At 43.7% G+C, this 24,916-nt stretch overlaps 2 protein-coding genes across 6 annotated transcripts in view; one reads left to right on the top strand and one right to left on the bottom strand.

Moving 5' to 3' along the window:
• NSUN2 (NOP2/Sun RNA methyltransferase 2) overlaps positions 1–17,634 on the bottom strand; it is a 34,436-nt gene extending 16,802 nt beyond the window's left edge. The window contains exons 1-10 of one of the 3 annotated variants that reach the window (XM_017545998.2): positions 17,245–17,634; positions 16,970–17,127; positions 16,270–16,374; positions 11,401–11,506; positions 9,084–9,155; positions 7,786–7,870; positions 6,179–6,371; positions 4,103–4,177; positions 2,906–3,036; positions 270–343 (exon numbers count right to left, since the gene is read on the bottom strand). In XM_017545998.2, the coding sequence (XP_017401487.1) occupies positions 270–343; positions 2,906–3,036; positions 4,103–4,177; positions 6,179–6,371; positions 7,786–7,870; positions 9,084–9,155; positions 11,401–11,506; positions 16,270–16,374; positions 16,970–17,127; positions 17,245–17,340 (1,095 nt within the window). In that variant the 5' untranslated portion in view covers positions 17,341–17,634. The remainder of the gene's footprint in view (positions 1–269; positions 344–2,905; positions 3,037–4,102; positions 4,178–6,178; positions 6,372–7,785; positions 7,871–9,083; positions 9,156–11,400; positions 11,507–16,269; positions 16,375–16,969; positions 17,128–17,244) is intronic. The other 2 variants (XM_017545996.2, XM_017545995.2) reach the window with 2 other exon arrangements.
• Positions 17,635–17,744: 110 nt separating this feature from the next.
• Positions 17,745–24,916, top strand: part of SRD5A1 (steroid 5 alpha-reductase 1) — a 31,080-nt gene continuing 23,908 nt past the window's right edge. The window contains exon 1 of one of the 3 annotated variants that reach the window (XM_037744781.1): positions 17,745–18,210. In XM_037744781.1, the coding sequence (XP_037600709.1) occupies positions 17,918–18,210 (293 nt within the window). In that variant the 5' untranslated portion in view covers positions 17,745–17,917. The remainder of the gene's footprint in view (positions 18,211–24,916) is intronic. The other 2 variants (XM_037744780.1, XM_017545999.2) reach the window with 2 other exon arrangements.

Here is a 24,916-nt window from a genome sequence, read left to right as displayed (position 1 = left end):
AAAAAAAAAAAAAGCAAGGCTACCCTTACAGGGATGAAATAAAAGAGTTAATTTCTATAGCAGAATAAAGAAAACCTTTCCACTGCCACAAATAAACCTGCCATTTGTCATAAAATTTGTCATGAAATAACATTCTGCAATTGATTCTAATCTACATAAGCGGATTAGTATTTATCCAAGTTACCCACACGTGAATGCTTTGAACGTGGACTCTAAATCGGTTATGTCGCACCTACTCTTCTGTACCAAAGTCAGTGAGGAAAGGTTACCTTCCACTGAGTGATTCCCGGCATCCACTTCAGCCCTGGCAGTTCATTGGACACATCAGCAAGCTCCAAAGCACCTGTGTAGCAAAGGCATGGCCGTCTTTTTTTTTTTTTCTTTCAAAAAAATATAGCACACTATGCCCAGCAGAAAAACCAGACACAGATCACATAATATATTACTCCATTTATAGATAATGCCCAGGAAAGGCAAACCTATCAACAGAAAGTGGACGAGTGGCTCATGGGGCTCAGCTGGAACCAGGAGCGAGTGCTGATGGGCACAAAGGGTATGCTGGGGTGATGGGAATGGCCTAAAACTGGACTGTGGTAAGGGGCCGTCAACTGGGTAAACTTATTAAAAATCCCTGAACTGTACACTGACAGCGAGCAAAGGCTGACAGTATGTAAATGACACCTCAATAAAGTTGTTACAATGACAGAGCATTGAGGAGTCCACCACGAACGTGAGACTAACTCTGCAAGAAGACAACCTGAAGGCTGGGCTGCGGGCGCCCGCTCTGTCCCATTCCAATGCACACCAGGGCGATGATGGCCTCCTTCATGAAGTCGTGTCTGACAAATATCCCACAGCAATGCTGAAAACGAACTGCCGGATCTTTTAAACCTAAAGTTTGTGGTCCCAGGAAGTTTCCTAAAATTGCCCATCAGGACAGTTAGTCCAATTTTAAAACAATGCGATAACAGCTGTGAAAACACCCTGGCCTTAAGTGTCCGTACCAGTGACACACGGGAAGCTGTAAGGTGAGGCCACTACAGGGAACCGCTGAGAGCACCTACTAGCAGATACTGACATGACCGCCTCTCAGCCGAGGGAAATCCAACAAAGCTCCCAGAACACTGATGAAAATGGACAATTACAAAACCAAAGCAAAGGAATCCCTAAGGTGGAGGGATGACAATAAGAAACCTTGGAATCAAGCATCATAATGACTTTTGCTATCATTTCTGAATCTTCTTCCTTTGAAAAGCTAACACTAAATGACAGTGCAGGCAAACAGTGACGGGCTTCTATCACAGTGCCCAGGGGCCTCATAAATGACAGGGCAGGCCTCAGGTGTTACCTCCCCTCAGCACCTGGGTTGGCAGCTGTCAATGCCACCCATGTCACCCTTTCTCCAGTAAAGTCACTGAGCACTTTTGGGTGGGGAACGCACACCCCCTCCGGTCAAAATTGCCAGCAACCACCCACTCTGAGGCTCAGTCAAGGTCTGTTCCTTCCTGGATGAAGCCACATCCATGCACACTGCCTCTGACAGAGGAACGGGAGGAAGCATCGACTGTGGTCTGAAGCCAACCACAGGCACAAAGTTGGCTGTGACATCATGCTGTCCACAGGTCCATGCTGGAAAGCTACCTGTCCAGTAAGAAAATGACTACAGAATAGGAGACTCACTCAATGAATTAATCCATTTTTGACACTTGCTAACAGGAAAAACTACTACAACATACTGGAATATTAACTGAAAAAGTAGGGTATTTAGACATACACAATGCAATCAAAACTATCCAACACGATGAAGACTAGAAGAAAAGATGCAAAAAGCAATGCAATTACTTCAAGGAAAAGAATCCATGTACTTTTTTTCTAAATATGAACGCCTTTACACATAAAACCCACTTGCCTAACAGTACTGGCTGTTCTTTGAAATCTCCTATGTGGAGGCCAAAGCCAGCCCCTGACCAAGAACTTCCTCCACCCCCAAGGCATCTCCCCTGGCATCTTAGAAAGCTAAAATGATTCCAAAATGTGTATAAAGAACCTGAGCAGATGCTCTTCTTTCTTGGCTTTGTTTCTCCAAGTCTTGCAGTGGACCTTGCTCTAACAGCAAAGTTGAACTGTATACCACAGTTTAGCCCCCTGTGACCTGTGATGATGAGGGGATATGCCTCATTTTAAAGATAAGTATTTGAAAGCACACAGTCTGCTCTATTGGTAATAAAAGTGCAATTCTGGCTTTAGTCTGCCTTGCTCCATTACCTTATTTGTCAACTGGTTCAAATCCTGGACAGGGAAAGAGGGCATCATTTACTGGGCTTTCAAAAGAAAGCCTCCCAGGCCAGGCATGGTGGCTCACACCTGCAATCCCAGCACTTTGGGAGGCCAAGGTGGGTAGACTGCCTGAGGTCAGGAGTTTGAGACCAGCCTGGCTACCATGGTGAAACCCCGTCTCTACTAAATACAAAAATTGGCTAGGTGTAGTGGTACATGCCAGCTACTCAGGAGACTGAGGCAGGAGAATTGCTTGAACCCAGGAGGCAGAGGTTGCAGTGAGCCAAGATCACACCACTGCACTCCAGCCTGGGCAACAGAGCAAGACGCCATCTCAAAAAAAAAAAAAGCCTCCCACCTCGCAAACACACGTATAGTCAGACATTAAGCCTGCTAGAGCCTACAAATTTGGTGAAGTCTGAAAAGATTCACAAGCATACACTCAGAAAACCAGCAGTAGCATTCTAAATACAAGAAAAGGAACCAGCCAGTCTGGAATCAGAAAGGCCAATGAAAATCCATAATCAAGAAAGGTTTCAGAGCGGATGAAGATGAACCCATCAGTGCCACAGGACAATGTTTCTGCAAAGCATATACTTTTAATAAAAGATGCATTAAGCATGCTTACCTTCACTTTTTTCAAGTAAAGATGCTATGACTGCTTCATCCTCAATAGGGTTTAGCGAACATGTGGAATACACCATCCTTCCACCTTCAGCTAGCTGTTCAGCTCCGCGTGTTGCAATCCGCAGCTGTAAGCTAAGGAGCGATATTAGATGACTGTAAGGCTAAACATATCCATGAAGTGCACATATAGAAACACCTGCTTATGTCACACATTCATTACAAGTTTTATAACACAATTATACTCAAAAAAAAAAAAAAAAAAAAAACCTTCTAGGGATCTAAGTGAAGTTAGAATGAACCTATATAAAGTGTTTCATGTTAATAAAAAAATGTCTATTCTGACTGGCCTGTTAACGTTTCCCAATATGTCAACCAGCAAAGCATAAAGTTCAGTAACAAAGGAATTCAACATACCAATTGAAATTTTACTATTAAAAAACCTCTATACTTTATAAATCTGTAGTTTTTCTATGAAAAATTGGTATCATACATTCCAACCTAACTCTCATCTCTGTGTCACGAAACAGTAAACATGTTTTATGGAGGCGAGGCCTCCTGCTGTAGTTAGCTGTGGTGGATACCGAGTAGCATTCTTTGGCTCATGCATAGGACAGTCCTGCATGCAAGACCGTGCCATTTGTCAGGTCAGAAGAAAAAAAGAATACAAAGCTCTATAGATAGCATGATCCAAAGTATTCAAAAAAAGCACTTTAAAAATTCCTAAAAACAGAAAAACAATACACCAAACATTAACAGACATTATCATCATGTTATAACATTTCTCTTATTTTAAGAATTTTCCAAATGTTCTTGAATGAGTAGTTCCCCATCATAAAAGCCAACCGAAAAATATATCTAAGAGATCAAACTGTCTCTCAGCAAAACAGTGATTTAAAAAAAAGAACAAAAACAGAGAGGAAAAGGTAAGACATACACCAAGAGATAAATGGTCATTTCACAGAAAAATACATATTTGAAATAAGAAATTTTTTAGAAGGCATTTTTAATAAACGTGTCATCTGAAATATACACAATTTGCAGTTACTGCTCTTAAAAGGTTTTCAAACAAATTCTGATAAAACTGTTGACGGTGGACAGCTCTATAATTAAAGATCGGCTGCTCAGTTACATAATGTAACAATAAATGTCTGCTAATCTACTTGTCACACGGTGTTAGCAGTGACGAAGTTTTACTTACCCATGTAGCTGCAAGCTATTTAAAGTGGTCCACTTTTTCCAAACATCAATGTTTTTTCTCATAGTGCCGTCTCCACTGGGAAAAAAGGTATTGAAGAGGGTAAAACTCTGTATGGGTGGATGACTGCATTTTAACAGATACGTCACATGCAAGCTAAGTTACAAAACAAGTGTTACAAATATCAGTTAGAAAACAATCTACACTTTCACAAACTACAATCAACTTTCTGTTTTAGGAGTTTTCTAATGTATTATACTTTACTTCAATTTTCAAACAGAAAATAACAGATTTGAACAGTAAACTCCATTCACTATCTAAAGAGATATTAATGTGCTTCCATTTGGAAAAAATACTAGCAAGACTAATTTGTAGACCTAGGACACAGAACCTAAAATATTATTGAAAAACTCAGCTAATCAACAATGACATTTTAATCAGAATGACATGAATAATAATAAGAAATTTTCCACAGTAGCTGCAATTAAGCTAATATATTAGCAAAATTTTTCCTACAACCACAGTTAAACATCTCTGACTTTCTACTTTTATTTAATGGAAGCGAAATAAAAATTTTCATGTTTTTCAGAACCTAAAATACTATTGAAAACTCAGTTAATCAACAGTGGCATTTTAATCGCAATGATATGAATAATGACTAATAAATTTTCCTCAGCAACATATAGTAGCTAAATTTTCCTACAATCACGGTTAAACATTTCTGACTTTCTAGTTTCATTTCAGGTTATTTTCATGTTGTTGTTAATAGAGGCAATTTCCATGTACATGTTATAGTAAGGCTGGACTGTTACCTTCTGTCTTGTGTCTAATTTTACCTATCCTGTTTCTCCAGAGGTAACGCCTGTTTCTGTTGGCCTTCTCTGTAAATGCTCATTTTCCTTGGTGGTCTAGCCACGTGTACATGAGGTACCAGGTCAGCAGGACAGAAGTGTCCCATGAGATCTAATCCCCACTTTCCAATGGCATCCCTGGCTGTATACTAGTGGCTTCTATGGTAGAAATCCCACCACGATTTCAGAAAATTCCTCAGCTTGCAGCTGTGTTCTCAGATCTCAGAGTATGATACAAGGAACAAGTTATCTTTCTGATCAAAAAAGGGGTGGGAAAACATGAGACACCAAGGAATACTGAAAAACTGCAACCGAGAGGGAAAAAAAAACTTTAGTTCATGACCTATTTTAAATTTTACTTTAAAGAGTTTTTCCAGATATTTTAACACTCAGCTATATTCAGAGCCACCAGCTGCAACTTTCATACTGAGTTCCGCCACGAGCAATAAATCTGCCACTTACTGAAACAAAATGTCATTCTTCCATAACGTGGAATGTATTTAAACCTTGTATTCTGTGCTAACAAGTTTTGTGGCAGCTTTTGAATTCTGGTCGTGACAGATTTATGTCACTCAGAAGGCATTATCGCCTGGGATCAGCATCCATGCACCTCCCATGGGAACGGAACGGATGAGGTCTAGTTGTGTTTCTTTCCTTTAAAAAAAACTGTTACTCAGTTATAGCATGAGTATTACTTTATATCTAAACTCTAAATATCTAAAATGTTCATGTATTATCTCAAGAAAGGTATAAAAACACAAGTAAAATGAATTTCCTAAGGGCTTAAACTCCAAAATTTCTTTCATTTAATTAAATAACATAAAACCCAATGTGATTACATATTACTCTATGACAAAGATTTTTATATACTGTACTCACTGGAAGAACTAATAAAAAATAATTGGGGCACACAAATTGTTCCAAGCAATCACATTCTAAAATACACCACAATGATTCTATGATTCTATGATTCTATTTTGCTCTGAGATGTTTTCTCTGGATCTTTCTGCAGGCTGTCACAACCACCCATTTCTGTTTCTTATCCAGCATCTGCTGCTTCTCATTCAGACTCTACGTGTCCACCTTCTGGTTTAGGCTCACACTATCTTTCTCCGTACCCCAAGACTCACATACAGCTGAGTCATGTTCACGCACAATTTCATTTTAGTCTTCATTGGACTTGATTTCTTTAGTGGATTTTGGGCTTTCTGGCCAGTAAGATAAATACCTGCAAGGGACATCACATAAAATTCGATCATAGAAGAGGATCTCTTTCCTGCCGCCCACATCTATCTGGAGCCTGGGTATGCTGGAGGCATCATGGTTGACCACCATGATGCAGGGGCTGCTCAGCCTCTTGGCTTGATGGACGAGCAGGTAGCAGCGCTTGTTGTCCACATCATTCGCAATAACAAACCCCTCTGGAGACAGAAGTGCAGTGTCAGACGAAATGGAGCCTAAGGAGTCACTTCCTGAAATATGCAACCTCTAAACGTCAGCCAGTGAGAAACAGCAATCCACCAAACGAGACACACAGTCAAGGTTTTCTACAAGTACGTTAAGTGGTTCAAAACAAGGAACCAGGTGGCTCTGCACGGATTTTATGATGGACACTTCCAATTTTGAAAACCTCAAAAGTTATTTATTCAACAATTACTCACTTTGTGCCAATTACCAGACCAAAAATGTCTTTTCTATTATTAGTAATGATTAATTACAAAAAAGGATGAGGAGAAAGGTGTAGAAACAATAGAATCACCTGACGAATGTTTTGAAATCCTGAATATGGGCCGGGACTCTGCTCTGACTGAGTCGGGCTCCTAGGGCAGGGCCCAAGCCCCTGAAGGCGGAAGCTGTTCCTGGAGGCTCCGCAGGCTGGGAATTCTACTGGGTGTGCCTCTGCTCATTTCTGGTTCTTCCCACACCCCCAGCAAAAAGGCAAATATATCGACAACATTTATGATCAAAGCCACTCTTCAAAACAATATGAAAAGCAAAACATCCATAATACAAAGAGGAGAACCTGCTGCTGCTGGGACATCAAGGCTCTTTACCGCCAGTGTGGAGAAAATAAAAACAGGAAAAAATAAAGTAGGCTTTTTAGCCAAAGCATTATCTTTAAATAATGTAAAAAAGAGGACTTCAAAAAACAGACCCAACAAATATGCCTATTAAAACAGAACTAGAGAAGTTTGCCTGAACAAAGATAGGACGAGATGAAAGCTGACTCTAAAACATCACAAGGGGTATTTGTTTCCACTTAAGACAAAGGGGCTCGAGTGTTACTCTTAACAGCTGCCATTTCCTGAGCACCTTGCAGGCTATACACTGACGTCCCATTTCATATGGGATGTTTAACACTGTCAGTAACTTGCCGATTAACTGGTAGTGGGATTTAAACCCAGGGAGTCTGACAGTAGAGTTTTTTTTTTTTGTTTTGACAGTAGCTTTTAACAACTACACACTACTGCCCTTCACATAAGGCAGTACGTAATAGTAATAACAATAATAAAGGTAGGGGAAGTTGTTACTACGAAAAATTCAAACAGTGAAACCATCTTCTGTAAGTAGGCTTGATAAAGAAATACCATTTACTTTTATAGAAAACACACATAATTCTAAAATAAAGCTCCCCCAAGGTATGAGTGTGTTGGTTTGAGAATTATTGACAGTGGCAGGCAAAATGTCCAGTTCTACTTCCGGTAGTAAGAAAACCCATCTGCTTGTCATAGGAGACTTTAGGACCAAATCAGCAGGCAAAGTTAGAGTCTTTTCCTTGTCTACAATCTGCCAAAGTGGCATTCCTACCCTTCTGAACACAAGTCCAATGCATACCTGGAAAGGGGACATTCATGTCGGCATGTAGCATTTCAATTAACTGTGTGGTCTTTGAGCCAGGTGCTGCACACATATCTAAGATCTATTAACAAAGCAAGAAACTGTTTCATGTTTTTAAAAAATCAAATATTCTACATTTAGTTTAAAGCAATTTTATGAGTCATTCTAGTTTTTCAATTTCTATTCCAAGATCTAAATACACTTCTTTACAGAGTGAATCTAAAGCATGACATATTTTAGTTTTTATGGGATTCCATAAAATATACTGCCGCAAGATCACAGAATGATATAGGTACAGTCTCCAAAGAGGATGGGAACAGAATGGAACCGGAAGCCAGTTTAGAGATGAACTCAATTTAGAGATAAGCGAGTAAGAATCCTGAGAACATAAATACTAAGGAACAGAGCTACCTAGGCTCAAATCTCAGCTCAGCCACTTATTAGTTCCGTAACCTCGGGTCAATTACTTCACTTCTCCTTGCTTCCTTTTCCTCATCTGGAAAAATGGAGATGGTGACAGTATCTGCCCTTGGAGGGTTGTGTGAATAATAAAGCAAATTAATTCACCGAAAGAGCACAGAGCAAGGCCAGGAGCAGTGGCTCACGTCTGTAATCCCAGCACTTTGGGAGGCGAGGCAGGCGATCACCTGAGGTCAGGAGTTCGAGACCAGCCTGACCAACATGGAGAAATTCCATCTCTACTAATACAAAATTAGCAGGACATGATGGCACATGCCTGTAATCCCAGCTACTCGGGAGGCTGAGGCAGGAGAATCACTTGAACCTGGGAGGCGGATGTTGTGGTGAGCTGAGATCACGCCATTGCACTCCAGACTGGACAATGAGAGCAAAACTCCATCTCAAAAAGAAAGAAAGAAAAAAAAAAAAGAGTGCAAAGCGATGCTTGCCATACAATGAGCTCTCGATACATGTTCACTATCATTTTCAACCTAATTTAGCCAATCAGCATCACTGAAGATAATCCACACAGCAAACAAATCAATAAAACTAAAGGGGAAAAAACAGTTTTCTAAACCATAAAAACTAAGTAGGACAAAAAAAAAAAAAAAAAAAAAAAAAAAAAAAAAAAAAAAAAAAAAAAAAAAAAAAAAAAAAAAAAAAAAAAAAAAAAAAAAAAAAAAAAGAAACTAAGATATATACATAACACTTTCTATCCAAAGTAAAAAGAAGAAAAAAAGGACTAATTAAGAAAAAGTGGTTTCAACAAAAAAAAAAACAGGCATGACACTGGTAACAAGCTGTCCGCCCACATGTTTCCGTTCGCTGTATGCTACCTTATGATGAGGCTGGACGTTGAGCAGCAGTGGTGGGATCATGCTAACAGCTTCCTGACGACTGATATTTCCCTTGAGAAAAAAGAATCAGCAACAATTAAAAAAAAAGAAGGCAGAGAATTTCAATCTTTGGCATCGTTTCAAAGGCAACAGGCAAACACCATACAATCTTCCATAGAACAAGAGAACTCACACAGAACACTAAATGAAGACGGGTCCGTACACTAGCGGACAAATGGCTGCTATACGATTCCAACATTAGAAATTCAGGTATAACACCAACTTTCATGAAGGAAAAGGGACTTGAAGCTTACAGAGCCCCAGATCCCCATCGTAGGAGAGCACAGAAGCTGGAGGGGCAGCTCTCAAAGACAGAAATGTTACTGAATATTTAAACAAACACCTTCAGCAGCAGACAGCATCAACTTAGGACAGAAGTGACTGTCAGATGGTTTTTCCTTCTTGCCTAAAATTCTATTTCTTAGTCCTCCTCTTTTTCAGACATAGCCCATCCACTTTCTATTTCTCACAACTACCTTTCAAAGAGATGAAGACATCCACCACTGCTCCCATCTTTAGGTCAACAATGTCTAAAATCCCTCACCACGCTCCCTGCCCTCTGCCTTCTCTAGTGGGCAGGGCATCTGTTGGAAGGCAGGACTGTTCGGACGCAGACAAAATCCTCCTGCCCTGGCCCAACACTAGCCTCAATCACGCCTCTATTTTAACCGCCTTGAAGGTGAGGCTTCTGCTCCACCAAAACCCTACAAAAGCAGGACTTCTAGAAATGAACAGCTACCCAAGCAGCCATCACTCACCTTAAACTCAGTCATCTGACTGTCAGAGCCTTAAACACAGGCTTTTACATTGATGGTTGCTAAGTTTCACCTCACGAGTTTCTGGCCAGCATGAGTCTGCAGTGATTCAATCACGAGGCACACTGATTCCAAGCTTTTGAGTTATATGTGTGATCCTGATATGCCTGCCTTCTGTCTCCATCCAAGGTTTCAATTCAAGCATTAGGTAAGATGGAGACATCCCAGCAGTCACCGGATTCATGATCACCCTGTGTAGAGGTTTTATGGCTAGCTTTCCGCAACCCAGAGGGTACTGCCATTCAACTCATGAGCTCTCATCATGCTGACTCCTAATCAAAAACCTACACTAGCGCCCTACAACATCTGCTACCCACGCTAATCTCCCATCTCCTCCATCTTCCCAACATGCCAAAACCTGGCTCTTGCAACCTATACACGTGTATCACACCCCGCAAACCCCATGCTCTTGTCCAAATGCAAACCTGAGCTGTTCTCTAGCAGCTTACTCATCCTTATTTGGCCTTCCATCTACATTAAAAGTTAAGCAAGAGAATCCTTTCCTGCACTGGTCACAAGTATGGTATGGGGTATGTGGCAGCACTTGGTTCCTGGTTCTTGTCACTATTCAGGAAGGAAAAGCCAGTCAGACAGCAGCTCAGTTTAGCCAGTTACCTAGATGACTGAAAGCCACAGTGAAGCTCAAAGTGAAAAAAACCATAACCTGGTGACTCACAGATTTACTAGAAAGTAGTAGTTTAGAAAACAGAAAGGAGGAAACCTCAGATTTTAAATGTGAGACTAGGAACTCCAAAAAAACCAATACCCAAACTTTATGGGCATTCACTGAATTATTTACTACATAAGCAAATAGCTATTTTTCTGGGGATGGTCTGACGCTAACAATAAAAAGCTCAGCACCTGAACTGCACTCAAGGAATGTGGGTGGCAAGGGAGGTGAAGAAGGATGCCGTCCTGTGAGAACAAAGCTGTACTTAGGTGTTCTGTGGTTCTGGCAAAGGTAAAATCCAGGAGCAATGTGTGGCAAGAAAAAAAATAGATAGTAAAAAGTAAAATCAAAAGCTTCATTTTCAGTAAATCAATTTTTAAAAAACAAAACCAAAAACCTATTCCCCACCAAGATGGCCTTAAAAATATATTACTTTATATGTATAATGGGAATTTGAAATGTGTAGCTAAGAAGGAAATGAGAGTGCAGTGCTCACCCTAATCCTACAGCCCCCAAATCCATGAGCAAGAAGAAACAAGAAATTAACTAGCTGGATTTGACACCCTTACTAAATGTTATGCTGAGATAAACCAAACATGGCAACGGATATACAGATAATCAGAAACCACAGGTGGTGCACAGACTGCAGGTGTATTACTGTGTATGATGTGTACCTATTGCTTCTAGTGACGAGAACCTAAAAACAGAACTTCGATATATCTATGCATTTCCAGCTTTAAGGAAACTAACAAATCGAAAGACATCAACTTACAGATTCTGTTTCGCTAACTAGAAACTGATGAAACTTTTCCAACTGTGGCGATTTTCTCAAGATTTTTCGACTTAAATTTGTGTGCCAGGCAAGTTCTTCAGGATACCTGAACAAAAAGAAAGCAAAACATTTATGGATTATAAATACTTAAGTGTCTGCTGACAACTTTGTGCTTGTATCGGTCATGTGCCAAATGAGACTTGGGATGTTGTTCTCCTTGCTCCAATTCAATCCTCTAAGACAGGTGGCAACACCCAGAGATATCCCTGTGGCACAAGGAACATGGCTCTAGATACACCATGGCCCAATCAGAAACAGGAGAGCTATGGGGGGGTTATAAGACATATGCTTATTACTATAAAATCATACTGATGAAACGTTAAAGATCAGATGGAAAAGTGGACATTCCTCTGCTCTTATCCACTGTATGGTAACAACGGAAAAAACACACAAGATGACTTATTCAATGTGCAGGTCGCACAGAATCAAAATGATGCAGTGTCCAGAGTGTTCCACAAACATCTGATTAGAGTTTTTTAAAAATGTATTTTTCATTATTTCTAAAACCAGTAAAATAACGTACTAAAATATTTTACATACCAAAAATACCCTACCTTGGAAACCACTAATGCATTGAATTCCTAGGCTGTTACCTACATATACCGAAGAATAAGGCATTTCCTGCCATCATTTCTCTGAATATATCTGAACTTTTATAAATGATGGCATCAATGTTTTTATTTTATTTTTTTTTTTAATTAGGAGAGAAATGGGGGATACTAAAGACTTTTGTCTTTTTTCTTTTTTGAGACAGTCTCACTCTGCCATCTAGGCTAGAGTGTAGCAGTGTAATGTCAGCTCGCTGCAACCTCTGCCTCCCAGATTCAAGCAATTCTCATGCCTCAGCCAGCCACCTGAGTAACTGCGATTACAGACGTGTATTTTCAGTAGAGATGGGGTTTGGCTGTGTTGGCCAGGTTGGTCTCAAACTCCTGGCCTCAAGTGATCTACCCGCCTCAGCCTCCCAAAGTGCTGGGATTATAGGCGTGAGCCACTGTACCCAGCCCAGGATGTACTTTTAAACTTGGCCTGCATGTATACAGGAATCTGCACCGTACAAGCAAGCACACTGATGTCACACGGCACCACGCTCAATCCAACGTCAAACCAAGTGTAACATGTCACATGGCCATAAATCTTACTGTAGTTTCAGCAATTCTCATTACACCTGAGATGCAGTAATACACTCAATTTAACCATGCAGGGTTCACAGTGTTTCCATGCATCAAATTGTAGCTAGAGTGAAAACCATGAGGACAAATTAAAAGGACCACTGTCAAATGCATATCAAAAATTCTCAGGTGGTAAGAACTCTGTAAATATATACAACATCTATGACAAACCATTCTCAATCTAGACATTAAAAAGCATATAAACAGGCCAGGTGTGGTGGCTCATGCCTGTAATCTCAGCACTTTGGGAGGCTAAGATGAGTGGATCACTTGAAGTCAGGAGTTCAAGACCAGCCTGGCCAACATGGCAAAACCACATCTCTACAAAAAATACAAAAATTAGCTGAGTGTAGTGATGTGGGCCTGCAGTCCCAGCGACTTGGGATGCTGAAGTGGTAGGATCTCCTGAGCCCAGGAGGTGGAGGTTGCAGTGAGCCAAGATCATGCCACTGCACTCCAGCCTGGGGGGCAGGGACCTTGTCTCAAAATAAATAAATAAAAACAGCACATAAATAGAATGACGATCAGGGACACTCTGAACAACTGGTTGTCAAAACAATGGTTTTATGAGAATGCTTTAGGATAACTCCTCACTGTTCTGAGTCTATAGAAAGTAAGAAAAAAAAAATGAAATTGGCCCAAGCTATGGCCCTATTCATAACTTTCCTTCCAGAAAATGTAGTTCCAAAGAACACTTTCCTAAATCATATTTCACTATGTACCAGAGGATTGGGAAGAATATTTCATGATCTATTTCTGCATCTTGAGCAATATAGAAAACCACCAAGTCCTGGAAAGCTTCTGCTTTACTTGCTTGCTGAGTTAGTATCCTACAGCTGACAGGTGAATTTAAATGAATAAATGTTTAGAGAATAGACCTGCCAAGAAACTGGCACTGGGCAAGAATGGTGGCTCACATCTGTAATCCCAGCACTTTGGGAAACCAAGGCAGAAGGACTGCTTGAGCCCTGGAATTCAAGACGAGCCTGGGTAAGACAGTGAAACCCCATCTCTACAAAAAATATAAAAATTAGCCAGGCATGGTGGCATGCACCTGTAGTCTGAGCTACTCAGCAGGCTGAGGAGGGAGTATCACTTGAGCCTGGGAGGTCAAGGCTACAGTGAACCATCATGACATCACTGCACTCCACAGTGGGTGACAGAGTAAGACCCTGTCTCAAAATAAAATAGAGAAACCGTCATTGATAATGAAAAAGCCAAGTATTAGGAACCCAAATCATACAATGTTTTGTTCAGCTGTGTGTTCAGAAAGTTTAAGCAAACAAAAACATAGCTGGCTTCTGGCAGAGTGATTCATTTTCATTCTTCAACTACGGACAACCTGCAGATGCTAAGAGTTCGGTAATTGCCTTGTCATATACCCAGACATGCTGTTCAATAAACGAGATGAAAAAGCAGCTATTAAATGTTAAAAGGACTGATCAAATCAGAGTTTAACTGCAATTTGCAGAGAATAATAACAAATAGCAAGCCTTATTAACATCGCATGGTTTCTCCTAGTTTGTTGGGGCCTGCGGAAGAAAATGCCCACACTGATGTGCGTTGAGAGCCCATCTCTTCCCTAAAGATGCATGTCCTGCTGGACAGGGACATCTTCACCTTAAAAGCATTTCTTATCTCATCACTGTGCTTCTAGACACAAGGTTCTAGGGACAAATGTTTCCGGGTGATTGTGTGAAGCAGCGCACACACGCATCATTGCTAAAAATACAAATGTGCCCAAGGACAGCCATAATCCTGTCTTATGGTTTGGCCCTGTGTTCCCACCCAAATCTCACCCTGAATTGTAATATTCCCTAAATGTCCAGAGAAGGACCAGGGGGAGACAATTAAATCATGAGGGCAGCCCCCTCCAGATGTCATTCTCACAACAGTGAGTGAGTTCTCAGGGCGAGAGCTGATGGTTTATAAGGGGCTTCCTCCTTTGCTCAGCACTCATTCTCTCTCCTGCCACCCTATGAAGAGTGTCTTTCGGCCATGACGTAACCTTTCTGAGGTCTCCCCAGCCATGCAGAAATGTGACTCAATTAAACTTCTTTCCTTTATACATTACCCACTCTCAGTATGTCCTTATAACAACGTGAAAACGGATTGCTACAGCATCAGACCTCTACTTCAAGCAGAACACAATCAGTGTCATCAAATCTTCAAACCAAAGCACTTGAGAAAATTCCACAGGCTAGTTACTATGAGGGAGAAAAGCTTGATTCCATGAAGGCTGCCTCATCTCAGCAATGCCATAAGTAGCGGCTGAAAAATATCTTCCTTTTCCACTGACCTAACTACAGTGGACAATTAGTGACCACTAACAGCAACCTAGCACTGGAATAGAAAAATGTTCCTATACTGTACCCTTCAAGCTTTTAAAAATCTAACATGTGTTATATCTTGGCTCACTGAAACCTCCGCCTCCTGGGTTAAAGTGATTCTCATGCCTCAGCCTCCCCAGTGGCTGGGATTACAGGTGTGCACCACCATGCCCGTCTAATTTTTGTATTTTTATTAGCGACGGGTTTCACCATGTTGGTCATATTTACTATCATATCCCAGAAACACATTCCATGATGGTAATATTTGGTCTTGATACTGATTGAATACTGACTGAATGTTTGGCCAGTCAACATTCCTTCTGAATGTATATGCTATGTACATCTGCGATATGAACAATGAAATTCCAAGCAGCCAATGAAAGAAAAGCCAGCAAATCTGTCCCCCATGATTAATGATAATCTGACTGTGATTTGCAAACATTAAAGGTTATCTAAAAAGGAAAGATAACATCACATACTGGAATAGTCAAAGCATCAAAAGCTAATGCAAAATGCTTAATTTGCCTTTTCATAGCATTATTTACGACGTTTTTCTTTTCTGAGAACTTAATACCTCAAAGTTAAATCATTTGAAATATGAAACTCAAACAATTTGCTTTAATGACTCTTCCATTTATAAGTTAACCAAAGGACTGGCGCCTCCGGAGTACTCCAAGCATCTTTACAAGACGCTGTCAGCACAAGGAATCACCTTCAGACAACTGAGACTAGATATGAACTATGAGGAACTGGTAACCCAGAGGGCACCTCCAGGACAGGTGAAGAAAGAGGTAGCTCCCGGAGCAGCAGTACGCTCAGGTGCTGAGACTCGGAAATGCCACACTGGCTGGGGCAGTCTCTACTGGGAAGTACCAGGAGATAACCTGACACCAGACAGGGGTAACCTGTCTGTAATGGAAAATACCAGGAGACCACCTAACAGGAGACTGTCATCCGGCTAAGTGTGTCCTTTTCCTGAAGGCAAAGAAGCCACTTGGCAGCAGTTTTGATATGAGAAAGCAAGGGCTGTAACATGGAGCTGGCAGAAGTGGTGACATAAAGGAAGAGGCTGGATGTACTAGGAAGAGTTCGCTGAACTCAGCGACTCACGAAGCTGCAAACAGAATGAAAACTTGCATACCAATGAAATGTTGATAAAAGCACCAGGTATTAAAACATGAGGATGTCTGCAAAGAAAACCCAGGCTCTTTCATGTTAACAGCAAATGCAGTACCAAGAAATATAACTCAAGTGACAGAGATTGAGATCCCAAACAAGTATTCGAGATGAAGCATTGTGGTACCTACCAACTCAGTGGCTGTGGAACTTCAACTTTCTGACCATCCACCTCCAGGTCCTCCAATTCCTTGAAATATTTGTTCTTTAAGCAATGGAGAATCTCTTTTGCATGGCTATTGAAAAACAAGAAAGTTTCAAACTGATCTAAGAAGCTAAGCTAATACGTTGTATCCTTTAAATTTAAGACTGCACATATTTTAAAACTAAAGCCAACTTTGCACAGAGAGAAAACATTCTTTAGTCACTACTTTTACACTGTATCCCTTCAAAATTTAAGCAATCCACACTGTTTGATCCTAAGAGCAACACTGCATTCCTTCTCTCCCAAGTATACCTACAGTTTTAGTTTTACTTGCGACTCATTTAGAAAGATGTACCTACAAAGATGGGGGAGGGGAAGGATCAAGGGGTTTTATACATTCTCTATAAACTCTCTTTCGTTCCAAAAGGTAGGACCCTCAGCTCACCAATCCCCAGGAGCCAAAACTTCCTCAGATCCCATTTTCACTTCCTCTTCTAACTCTGCACCTGCAATACCTCCGTCCACTTCATTGGCCCCTGTGCTCCCACTTCAATGCTTCCTGAATTCACACCGCTGAAACGCCACGGTTCTTTGGCACTGTAACACTTGTCAGAGAAAACACCATCGCCTTTAACCTGGAGCATCCTGGCCTCAACTCCCTAAAAAAATCAGGCACTGCCCCCTACCTTTTGTAACCAGTAATTCTTAAAGTGGCCGGGAGGGGCTCCCTGAGGGCGTCCATGAACTGGTCCCACTCGCCCTCGGGCACGATCTTGAGCTCCTGGTAGTAGTGCTCGAACAGCTTGTTCTCCTTGACGATCTCGGGGTACCCTCCTTCCCAGCCCTAAGGAAGGAAAGGGACGTCTACCCCGAGGCCCGAGGAGCTGCCCCTCAGGCCTCGGCGTCCGAGAGGCCCACGAGGAGCCCCAGACCCACCCGCCCGCCGCGTCCCGGCTCCTACCGCCTCGCCGCGCTTGCCGCCGCCCTCAGCACCGTCCTCCGCGCCCTCAGGCCGCTGCTGCTGCTGGAGCCGCCGGCACCGCGACCGCCGCCCCATGGCCCACCCGGGAGCGCACGCAGCACGCAGGAACCGGCCCGCCACAACCGAAACCGGGGCCCGACGGCTCCCCGGACTTCCGGTCGGAACCCAAGGCCCCACGTGTCTGGGCCTGGTCCTTTCGGGGACCTTCGGGGACCGTCCAGAAATAAGCCCAAAGCGCACAGCCCATCCTCCCGAGAAACAGCGTGAGAGGGAAAACCGCGGACAGCTCCGAGGGGAAAAAGGCTCCGAGAAGTAGCCACAAAGGCTTCTGGTGCGAAGCGCCTGGGTTTCCCACGCGGGCTCAGGGATCTCCTCGGACAGCCTGAGGCCGCGCGTGCGCAGAGCGGGGTGATTGCGGCGCCCCGGCGTGGGCGGGGCGTTTGCAGGTCCCGCCCCGCGAGGGTGCTCGCCCCGCCCCCGGGGGCCGTGCCCCCAGCCCTGACTGCACCAGAGAGGCCGGAATCCAGGACTGGTCCCGTCGCGCCCTGGCAGTGCAGGCTTCGTGTAGCCGCGCCTCCCGCCCCCGCGCCGCCACCTTATATGTTGCCCGCTGCGTCCTCCGGGGCATGGAGCGTGGCGCCCAGCCTCGGCGATGGCGACGGCGACGGCAGTGGCTGAGGAGCGCCTGCTGTCCGCGCTCGTCTACCTGCAGTGCGCCGCTGGCTGCCTGATCCTCGGGGTGAACCAGCAGAGGAACTCGCCGTACGGCCGCCAGGCGACACCCAGGTGCAGGCTCCGGGTGCCGGCACGGGTCGCCTGGGCCGTGCAGGAGCTGCCCTCGCTGGCCCTGCCGCTCTACCAGTGCGCCAGCGAGTCCGCACCGCGCCTCCGCTACGCGCCCAACTGCATCCTCCTGGCCATGTTCCTCGTCCACTACGTACAACGGTAACGTCCCCGGCCCCCGGCCCGGCGTCCTCGCCAACCCTCGCATCACTGCCCAGTGCCCTCTCCCGGGAGCCTTCCCCACCCAGACGCCCTCTCCCTGCCGACCCCTCCGGAGCGTCTCCCCTCTGCACGGGTCCCCTTCTCCTGCCGTCCCTGGGGTCCTCTCCCCGAGTCCCCCGGCTCCCGGATTTAGAAACGAGGAGGGATTCGTCTAGAAAGGGCGGGAAACAGAAAAGGACTGAAAGGGAGTGATGGAAAAAACGGGATGAAACCGATCTGTAAAGAGCCTCTCAGTGGTCCCAGGTTTGGTTTGCTTAGCCGGCACGGTGGCACCTGTCTTACGCGGAGGCTGAGATGGGAGAATCGCTGGAACCCAGTAGGCAGAGGTTGCAGTGAGCCGAGATGCCACCACTGCACTCCAGCCTGTGCGACAGAACGAGACTCTGTCTCAAAATTAAATGAATAAAAATAATTAAAAAGTAAAAAGTTACACAAACTGAAAATGGAAACTAGATTTTGTTCCCTTAGATGAAGACTGCAGGAGGGCCTAGAGTCTAACGCCGATGGTCTCCAGTCTTGAGGGCCACTGGTTTCTGCACCTTTCTGCTGGCTCCCCTTTTGGTATCTTTGGTGATGGTGCAGCTGTTTTCTCCCAGCCAAGTGATCAGCTGCAACTGGAAACCTGGTATCCTAACACTGCCTAGCAGTTTCCCCGTAAAGGCTTGATCACTTTCAGAGACTTTCACCTCCACCTTAGGCAGGGGACCTCAGGACTGTGGGGTGGCTTTCCAGGCAATGACCTTAAACCTTAAACAAATGAAGTCTTAAAGATGACTTCTAAATCTTTCAAGGTTTTGGGGGTTGTTGTTGTTGTTGTTTAATATTTGAAGCTGGCTGTATCTGCAATGGCTGGTCAAAAGTTCAATTTTCAAAGTTTTCATTCAGTCTCTGGAAAGCTTAATAATTAAAAAGGGTGTGTCTGCACCCAAGGAAGTTGAACTCACTAGCTGTGTAACTATGGGCAGTTGCCCAACTATTCTGATTTGGGGTCCCACCTTAAAACACCTACTTCCCAGAGAGACAGGAAGAACTCAGTGTGTGTTTATAAGCCTCTCTTCGTTCTCCTGGGGTCATGCGTTCCAGCGAAGAGAAGGTACACAGCTCCACTGCTTGGAACAGTGTTGTACCCAGCACAGTTTTCAGTACCTAAGTTCCCTGAAAGCCAGCACCTTACCCGTACTTGGTGCAGTCTGTGTCCTCAGCCTGCTTCGATGCAGGCACTTTAAACAGAAAGTTGAAACGGGCAAGTCAACATTTATCAGGTGCTTAATAAGTACTGTGTGCCTGAAACTCTTTACCATTACACAAAGTTTTTGTCTGCTTGAGTTTTTTTTTTTTTTTGTAATGGGATCAAGTGTTCCTACCATTTGAATATTAGTCAGACTTTGCTGTTTGTATATACTTTTTCGTAAATATACCTGTATGTCTGTTTCTTTATGGCTAAAAGCAATCTCAGGTCAGAGTGTTTGGTGCTGTCCTAGCCCCATTGCTCATGACCTGGGATGAGTTACCAAGCTGCCCCACACCAAGATCTCCCCCTGTAGAATGGGCAGTGGTGGAACTGCCCTGTGGGATCACATGGATTTTAAGCAAAGGCAACTCCCTAAAGTGCTTGCATGGTGCTGGCGCATCTGGGTGCTCAATGCACGATACCTAGCACTATTTTGCATTGTTGTGCATGCACGTTCAGGCTTGTGCTCTGTGTGTCATTCATGTACATTGCCGCCAGCCTCGTGGGCCAGCCAAACTGTGGCATTGGAAATGAAGGGAGCACCTTACGATGTTTTGTGTGAAATCCCAAGTGGAAGCTTTTTAACTAGAGACATCATGTTTAATTGTACCTATATTCATTCAAGCAGAAGAATGAATGCAGCCTCCCAAAGGGCCAGAGTCACCTTGATTGATAGACCTTGGACAGCTCATGCATACAGCATAAGAGCATTCTGGTGTCTTCTCTGAAACGGTTGGATGAGGAGCTGCTGGGATGAAAGCCCACTTCCTACACTAATAGTTTAAAAGCTGCTTCAAAGCAAATTGGCTGGGTCAGGTATAGCTTCTTTAAACTGCTGGGCTATTTTTTTTTTTTTTTTTTGAGTTGTACATGTTATTGTGGACATAGCTATGTGGTTTGGGGACATTTACATTTTCCAAATAGAAAAAGATAAACACTTTCCATTCTACCCAAGCAACTGATTTATTAAACAGTCATTTGACCTAAGTCAGTGAGCACTTGGAAGAGAACCAGAGTGGAAACAGCATTGAGCACTCAACACAAACCATCTCAGCAGCCCCTGGAAGCGTCGTGGAGCCCCTTATTTGCATAGGGTCCTGCAGAGAACACCAGACCCAGTGAGAGGAGGCTGTGGGCACAAGGATGACTCAGGAGAGGCAGGAAAAAGGTGAAACCAGGAGGCGCTGGTCAGGCAGTAGCACTTTATATAGCCTGGCAGGTGTCCACACAGGCCCTGTGCTGAGCTGTGAGGTTTCACAGGAGTGAGACAGGGCCCTGCTTGGAGCTACAGCCTTTTTTGGGAATGGTGAGAACCAGAGGCAGGTGCAGGGGCTTCGTCCAGTCCATGAGGCCTGAGGTCAGCAGCAGAGATACAGCTCTTGGCAGAGCAACTGACAGTTCCGGGTAGTATGTACAGGACAGTCAGCTCAAGGAGGGAGGAAAAGTAAAGGATGGGGTGGAGGGACCGGTGTGCTTTCATGTATTCATTCCTCAAACATTTACTGCGGACTCATGTGCCAGTGAAGATTGCTGGACCTGGCATTGTGCTGGGGAGATAGTGACAACACATTCCCTTTGAGTTGAGGAGTAAAGACTGGTTGCGGAGAAGCTACGGGGTCTTTTGGGCACAGACACCAGGGAGGGAAAGACAGGCTGCCTGGAAGGGAACAGGGCTGGGGTGGGGAGACAGCCGTGACGCAGGATGAGCCAGGGTCCTGACCAGTTCCCCTGGGAGGGCAAACCGCATGTTAAGGAACATCTTTAGGGCTCAAGGTAGCGGCCAGGATTGCCTGTGCCCTATCTGTGCTGAAGCCTCCTTTTCTGATCCCAGGGTGCTTAGGTTCTTGGGGACAGAGTCAGCAATGTCTCACTGGGGCCTTAGGCAGCACGTGGAGTGGCATCTGGCACAGTGCCAACCTCCTGCCAGGCCTTCCTAGGGCCTTCCGTAGCCTTTGCTTACTCCTATCACCTTTGCCCTCTACTCTGTGGTTACAGGGATGTCCCCCACCCCCCGCATTTACCCTGTTACCTGGCCATCATTTTTGTCCCTAGCCCTCTGTTCTGTCTCCCTGGGCTGGAGCCGTAGTCCAGGTCCTTGTCACCTGTGTTGGTACTTGCTAGGCTTCCTCGTTCCTCCCCGCTGGTCTTTCTCTACCATTGCCCTTAAATCCTCCTTTGCTAGACACAGCAGAGGTCTCCTGGGGTCAAGGGCATTAGCTCTGAACTGTGTTGGAGTCACTGGAGGACTTTGCAGACTGCTGCCTGACCTCAGGCTCTTTCTCTCCACCCAGGCAGGTTTGTTCTGTATTATTTGAACTCAGTCTGCTTTGCTCATGGAGTTTCCCTCCTCACCATCAGCAGTGAATTAGTCGGGGGCTTATCTCTTCATTGCACCTCCATTTAATAAATCACTCCAAGGAGCCTGAGCAGGAGGTGCTGCTTGCCATGGGAGCTCTCAGTGACTGCCTTTGTTAGGACTGGTGGCCAGATGATGCCCAGAGAGGCAGTCAGATGCCCGGAGGCCTCGTCTTTCTGACACCTGCCCCAGGTTTGTACTCAGCCACGTCCTTGACCTTGTGGGACTTTGCTTCCGTCTTTATCTCTGACGATGGTGCCTCAATAAACCACGCTGACTTTGATTTCTTATTTCTCTCTTGTAATTCTATTAATGGGCTCTTGTAGGAAGCCGGGCCCAGCTTCACTTTTAAATGTGTTGTGTGTAATGTTGAAACACAGCAGGAAACTTCCAGGGTAAATTATGTTAAAAGATAAACTCAGGTACATTAAAATTGTAGAGTTGTTTAGGCCAAATGTGGTGGCTCATGCCTGTAATTCCAGCACTTTGGGAGGCTGAGGCAGGTGGATCACATGAGGTCAGGAGTTCGAGACCAGCCTGACCAACATGCTGAAACCCTATCTCTACTAAAAATACAAAGATTAGCTGGGTGTGGTGGTGTATGCCTGTAATCCCAGCTTCTTGGGAGGCTGAGGCAGGAGAATCGCTTGAACGAGAGGCAGAGGTTGCAGTTAGCTGAGATTGCACCATTGTAGTCCAGCCTGGGCAATAAAAGTGAAACTCCATCTAAAAAACAAACAAACAAACAAAATGGCCAGGCATGGTGGCTTATGCCTGTAATCCCAGCACTTTGGGAGGCCAAGGTGAGCTGATCACCTGAGATCGGGAGTTCAAGACCACCCTGACCAACATGGAGAAACCCTGTTTCTACTAAAAATACAAAACTAGCAGGGCATGGTGGTGCATGCCTATAATCCCAGCTACTCAGGAGGCTGAGGCAGGAGAATTACTTGAACCCGGAAAGCGGAGGTTGTGGTAAGCCGAGATTGTGCCCCTGCGTTCCAGCTTGGGCAACAAGAGTGAAATTCATAATATATTAAAAAAATTGTAGCATGTTTTTGGAGGAGACAACAATTCGTGAATCAGTACCAAACCACAAGCAGGATGGGCTCCACCTAGAAGGTGTGTGAGAAAACGGTTTTGTAAGGCGTGTTTGCACAGGCAAGACAAAGGAAGCATTTGATTGGTCAGAGTGGAAAGTCCTCGAGGTTAGTGGGTGGTTTCTGATTGGCAGAATCTCTCATTAGAAGTCACTTGGCAGTTTCTGATTGGTTTAAGATTCCTTCCACTGTTGGGCTTCCATGTGCTTATGTAAGACACAAGGCACCATCTCAGCCTAATGGCCTTCTAATTAATTTTTTTTTTTTTTTTAACAAGGGCATACTGAATCCTTGGTCCTTGCCTCATAGATTGAAATAATCTGAGAAAAGAAAAACTTCTGTGCAAAAGTGTAGAATGATGAAAAGTGGAATATTGACAGCCAAGCGCTTATTTTAAGCATGCTTTGTTGGCAGCTGTGCAGTTTGACCATCATTTCAAATGAGTCTTTTACAGAAAGAAAGGCTAGGTGAAAAGAACAGACCCAAATCTAGGAAGTGCTGTAGATTTCAATGGCCTCAAGTTATTAAGGAAAAAAGTAATAAAGCCAATTGTTAAAATTAACCACTCTCAGTTTTAAACATTTAAAATGGTTAAATCCACCATGGCCTAAATTACTCCCAGATAACCAAATTTGCTATTTCATTGTTCCCAAACTTAAGGATGCAACATTATAGGTTTTCCTGAGAGATGATGTCCAGTTGCTTTGAGAGTCAAATCATCTGCTGAATAAATATCTTATTTGCCATCACAAGTAGACCAAAGGGTTATTATTCCAGTTTGTTGGGAAAATATTCCAAGAGATACTTCCTTTGTTCACTGTGTGAATTAAACAGGCATAGAACTTGCTTCCAAGATGACAAAACCCAAAAATCTTACCTTAAATGTTTCAAAGAATAGTCATTCCAAGTTGCTTGCATTTTCACCTTCTGGAATGCATACTGTATTGTATGTTGACTGTTTCCCCTTTGGAGCAGATCATATCGAGCAGATGAGCATGAACAGTTATTTACCAGTTTCTTGGGTTTAATACTCTGTGGGCAATTCTGCTGGTTTGCATAGCTGGAGAAATCACTCAAGTGCTGCTTAGGAGTAGATGTTTGGGAAGTTCGGAGTTCTCAGTGCCCTTCTGTGGGTGCCACCCCGTAGCCCTCGCAGAGAATAAGAGCGGACATGGAGGCCAGCCCTGATGATTTTGTGCTTTTCAATAATCCATTTTTCTTCCTGGGTGCTTATAGGGTACTCTGTTTTTCCTTAGAGGATGATCTGTGTTTGCTTGTTTATTAATTTTGCCTGATTCTCTCTGAGCCTTTTGAATCAGCAATTGTAAGTCTTTAGCCCAGGAAATTGAATTTCTCCATGTCTCTCATTCCATCTGTTCTGAATGTGTTAGGTGCCAGGACTCAAGATACTTGTCAGTATCGTATATGAACAAACTTACAGGTGAAATACATGCTTGTTGTAGAAAATCTAGAAAATAATTCAAGGAGGAAACTCAAAGGTGCCTATAATTTCATCTTAGAGATAAAGCTAACAATATTGCGGTATTATTTTTTGCCCTTATCTTTCATTGTTTTTAATAAGTTTTTTTCTAAGCAGTAAAAATACATACTGACAAATAAAAATAACATCTTGTAACCTACTTTTGACAGTTGGTAAGTATTTCTTCTGACTTAATAGAAACACTTAATGAAAGTGACTGACAGCGACGATTTCATATGCTTGGGCCAGACATTCCCAATTCTCGATGGGTCCTCATGGTGTGGTGGCTGGAGCACCTGGGAGGGGACGTTGCCAGCCAGCCCTGCCACTGTGATGTCCTCTGGCCACATCGCTGTATTCCTGTGAGCTCCCATGTTCTCATCTGTAAAATAGGGATAATAGTCACAGTTTTACAGTGTAGGAAAACGGGCATTTAGGATTAGGAATTATTAGAGACACTTCTTTTTTTTTTTTTTTTT

Source organism: Cebus imitator, unplaced genomic scaffold (assembly GCF_001604975.1).
Source record: "Cebus imitator isolate Cc_AM_T3 unplaced genomic scaffold, Cebus_imitator-1.0 Scaffold185, whole genome shotgun sequence".
In the NCBI taxonomy this organism is placed as follows: domain Eukaryota; kingdom Metazoa; phylum Chordata; class Mammalia; order Primates; family Cebidae; genus Cebus; species Cebus imitator.
The sequence above is the reverse complement of the archived record's forward strand: the minus strand, read 5'-3'. Positions and strand labels throughout refer to the sequence as shown.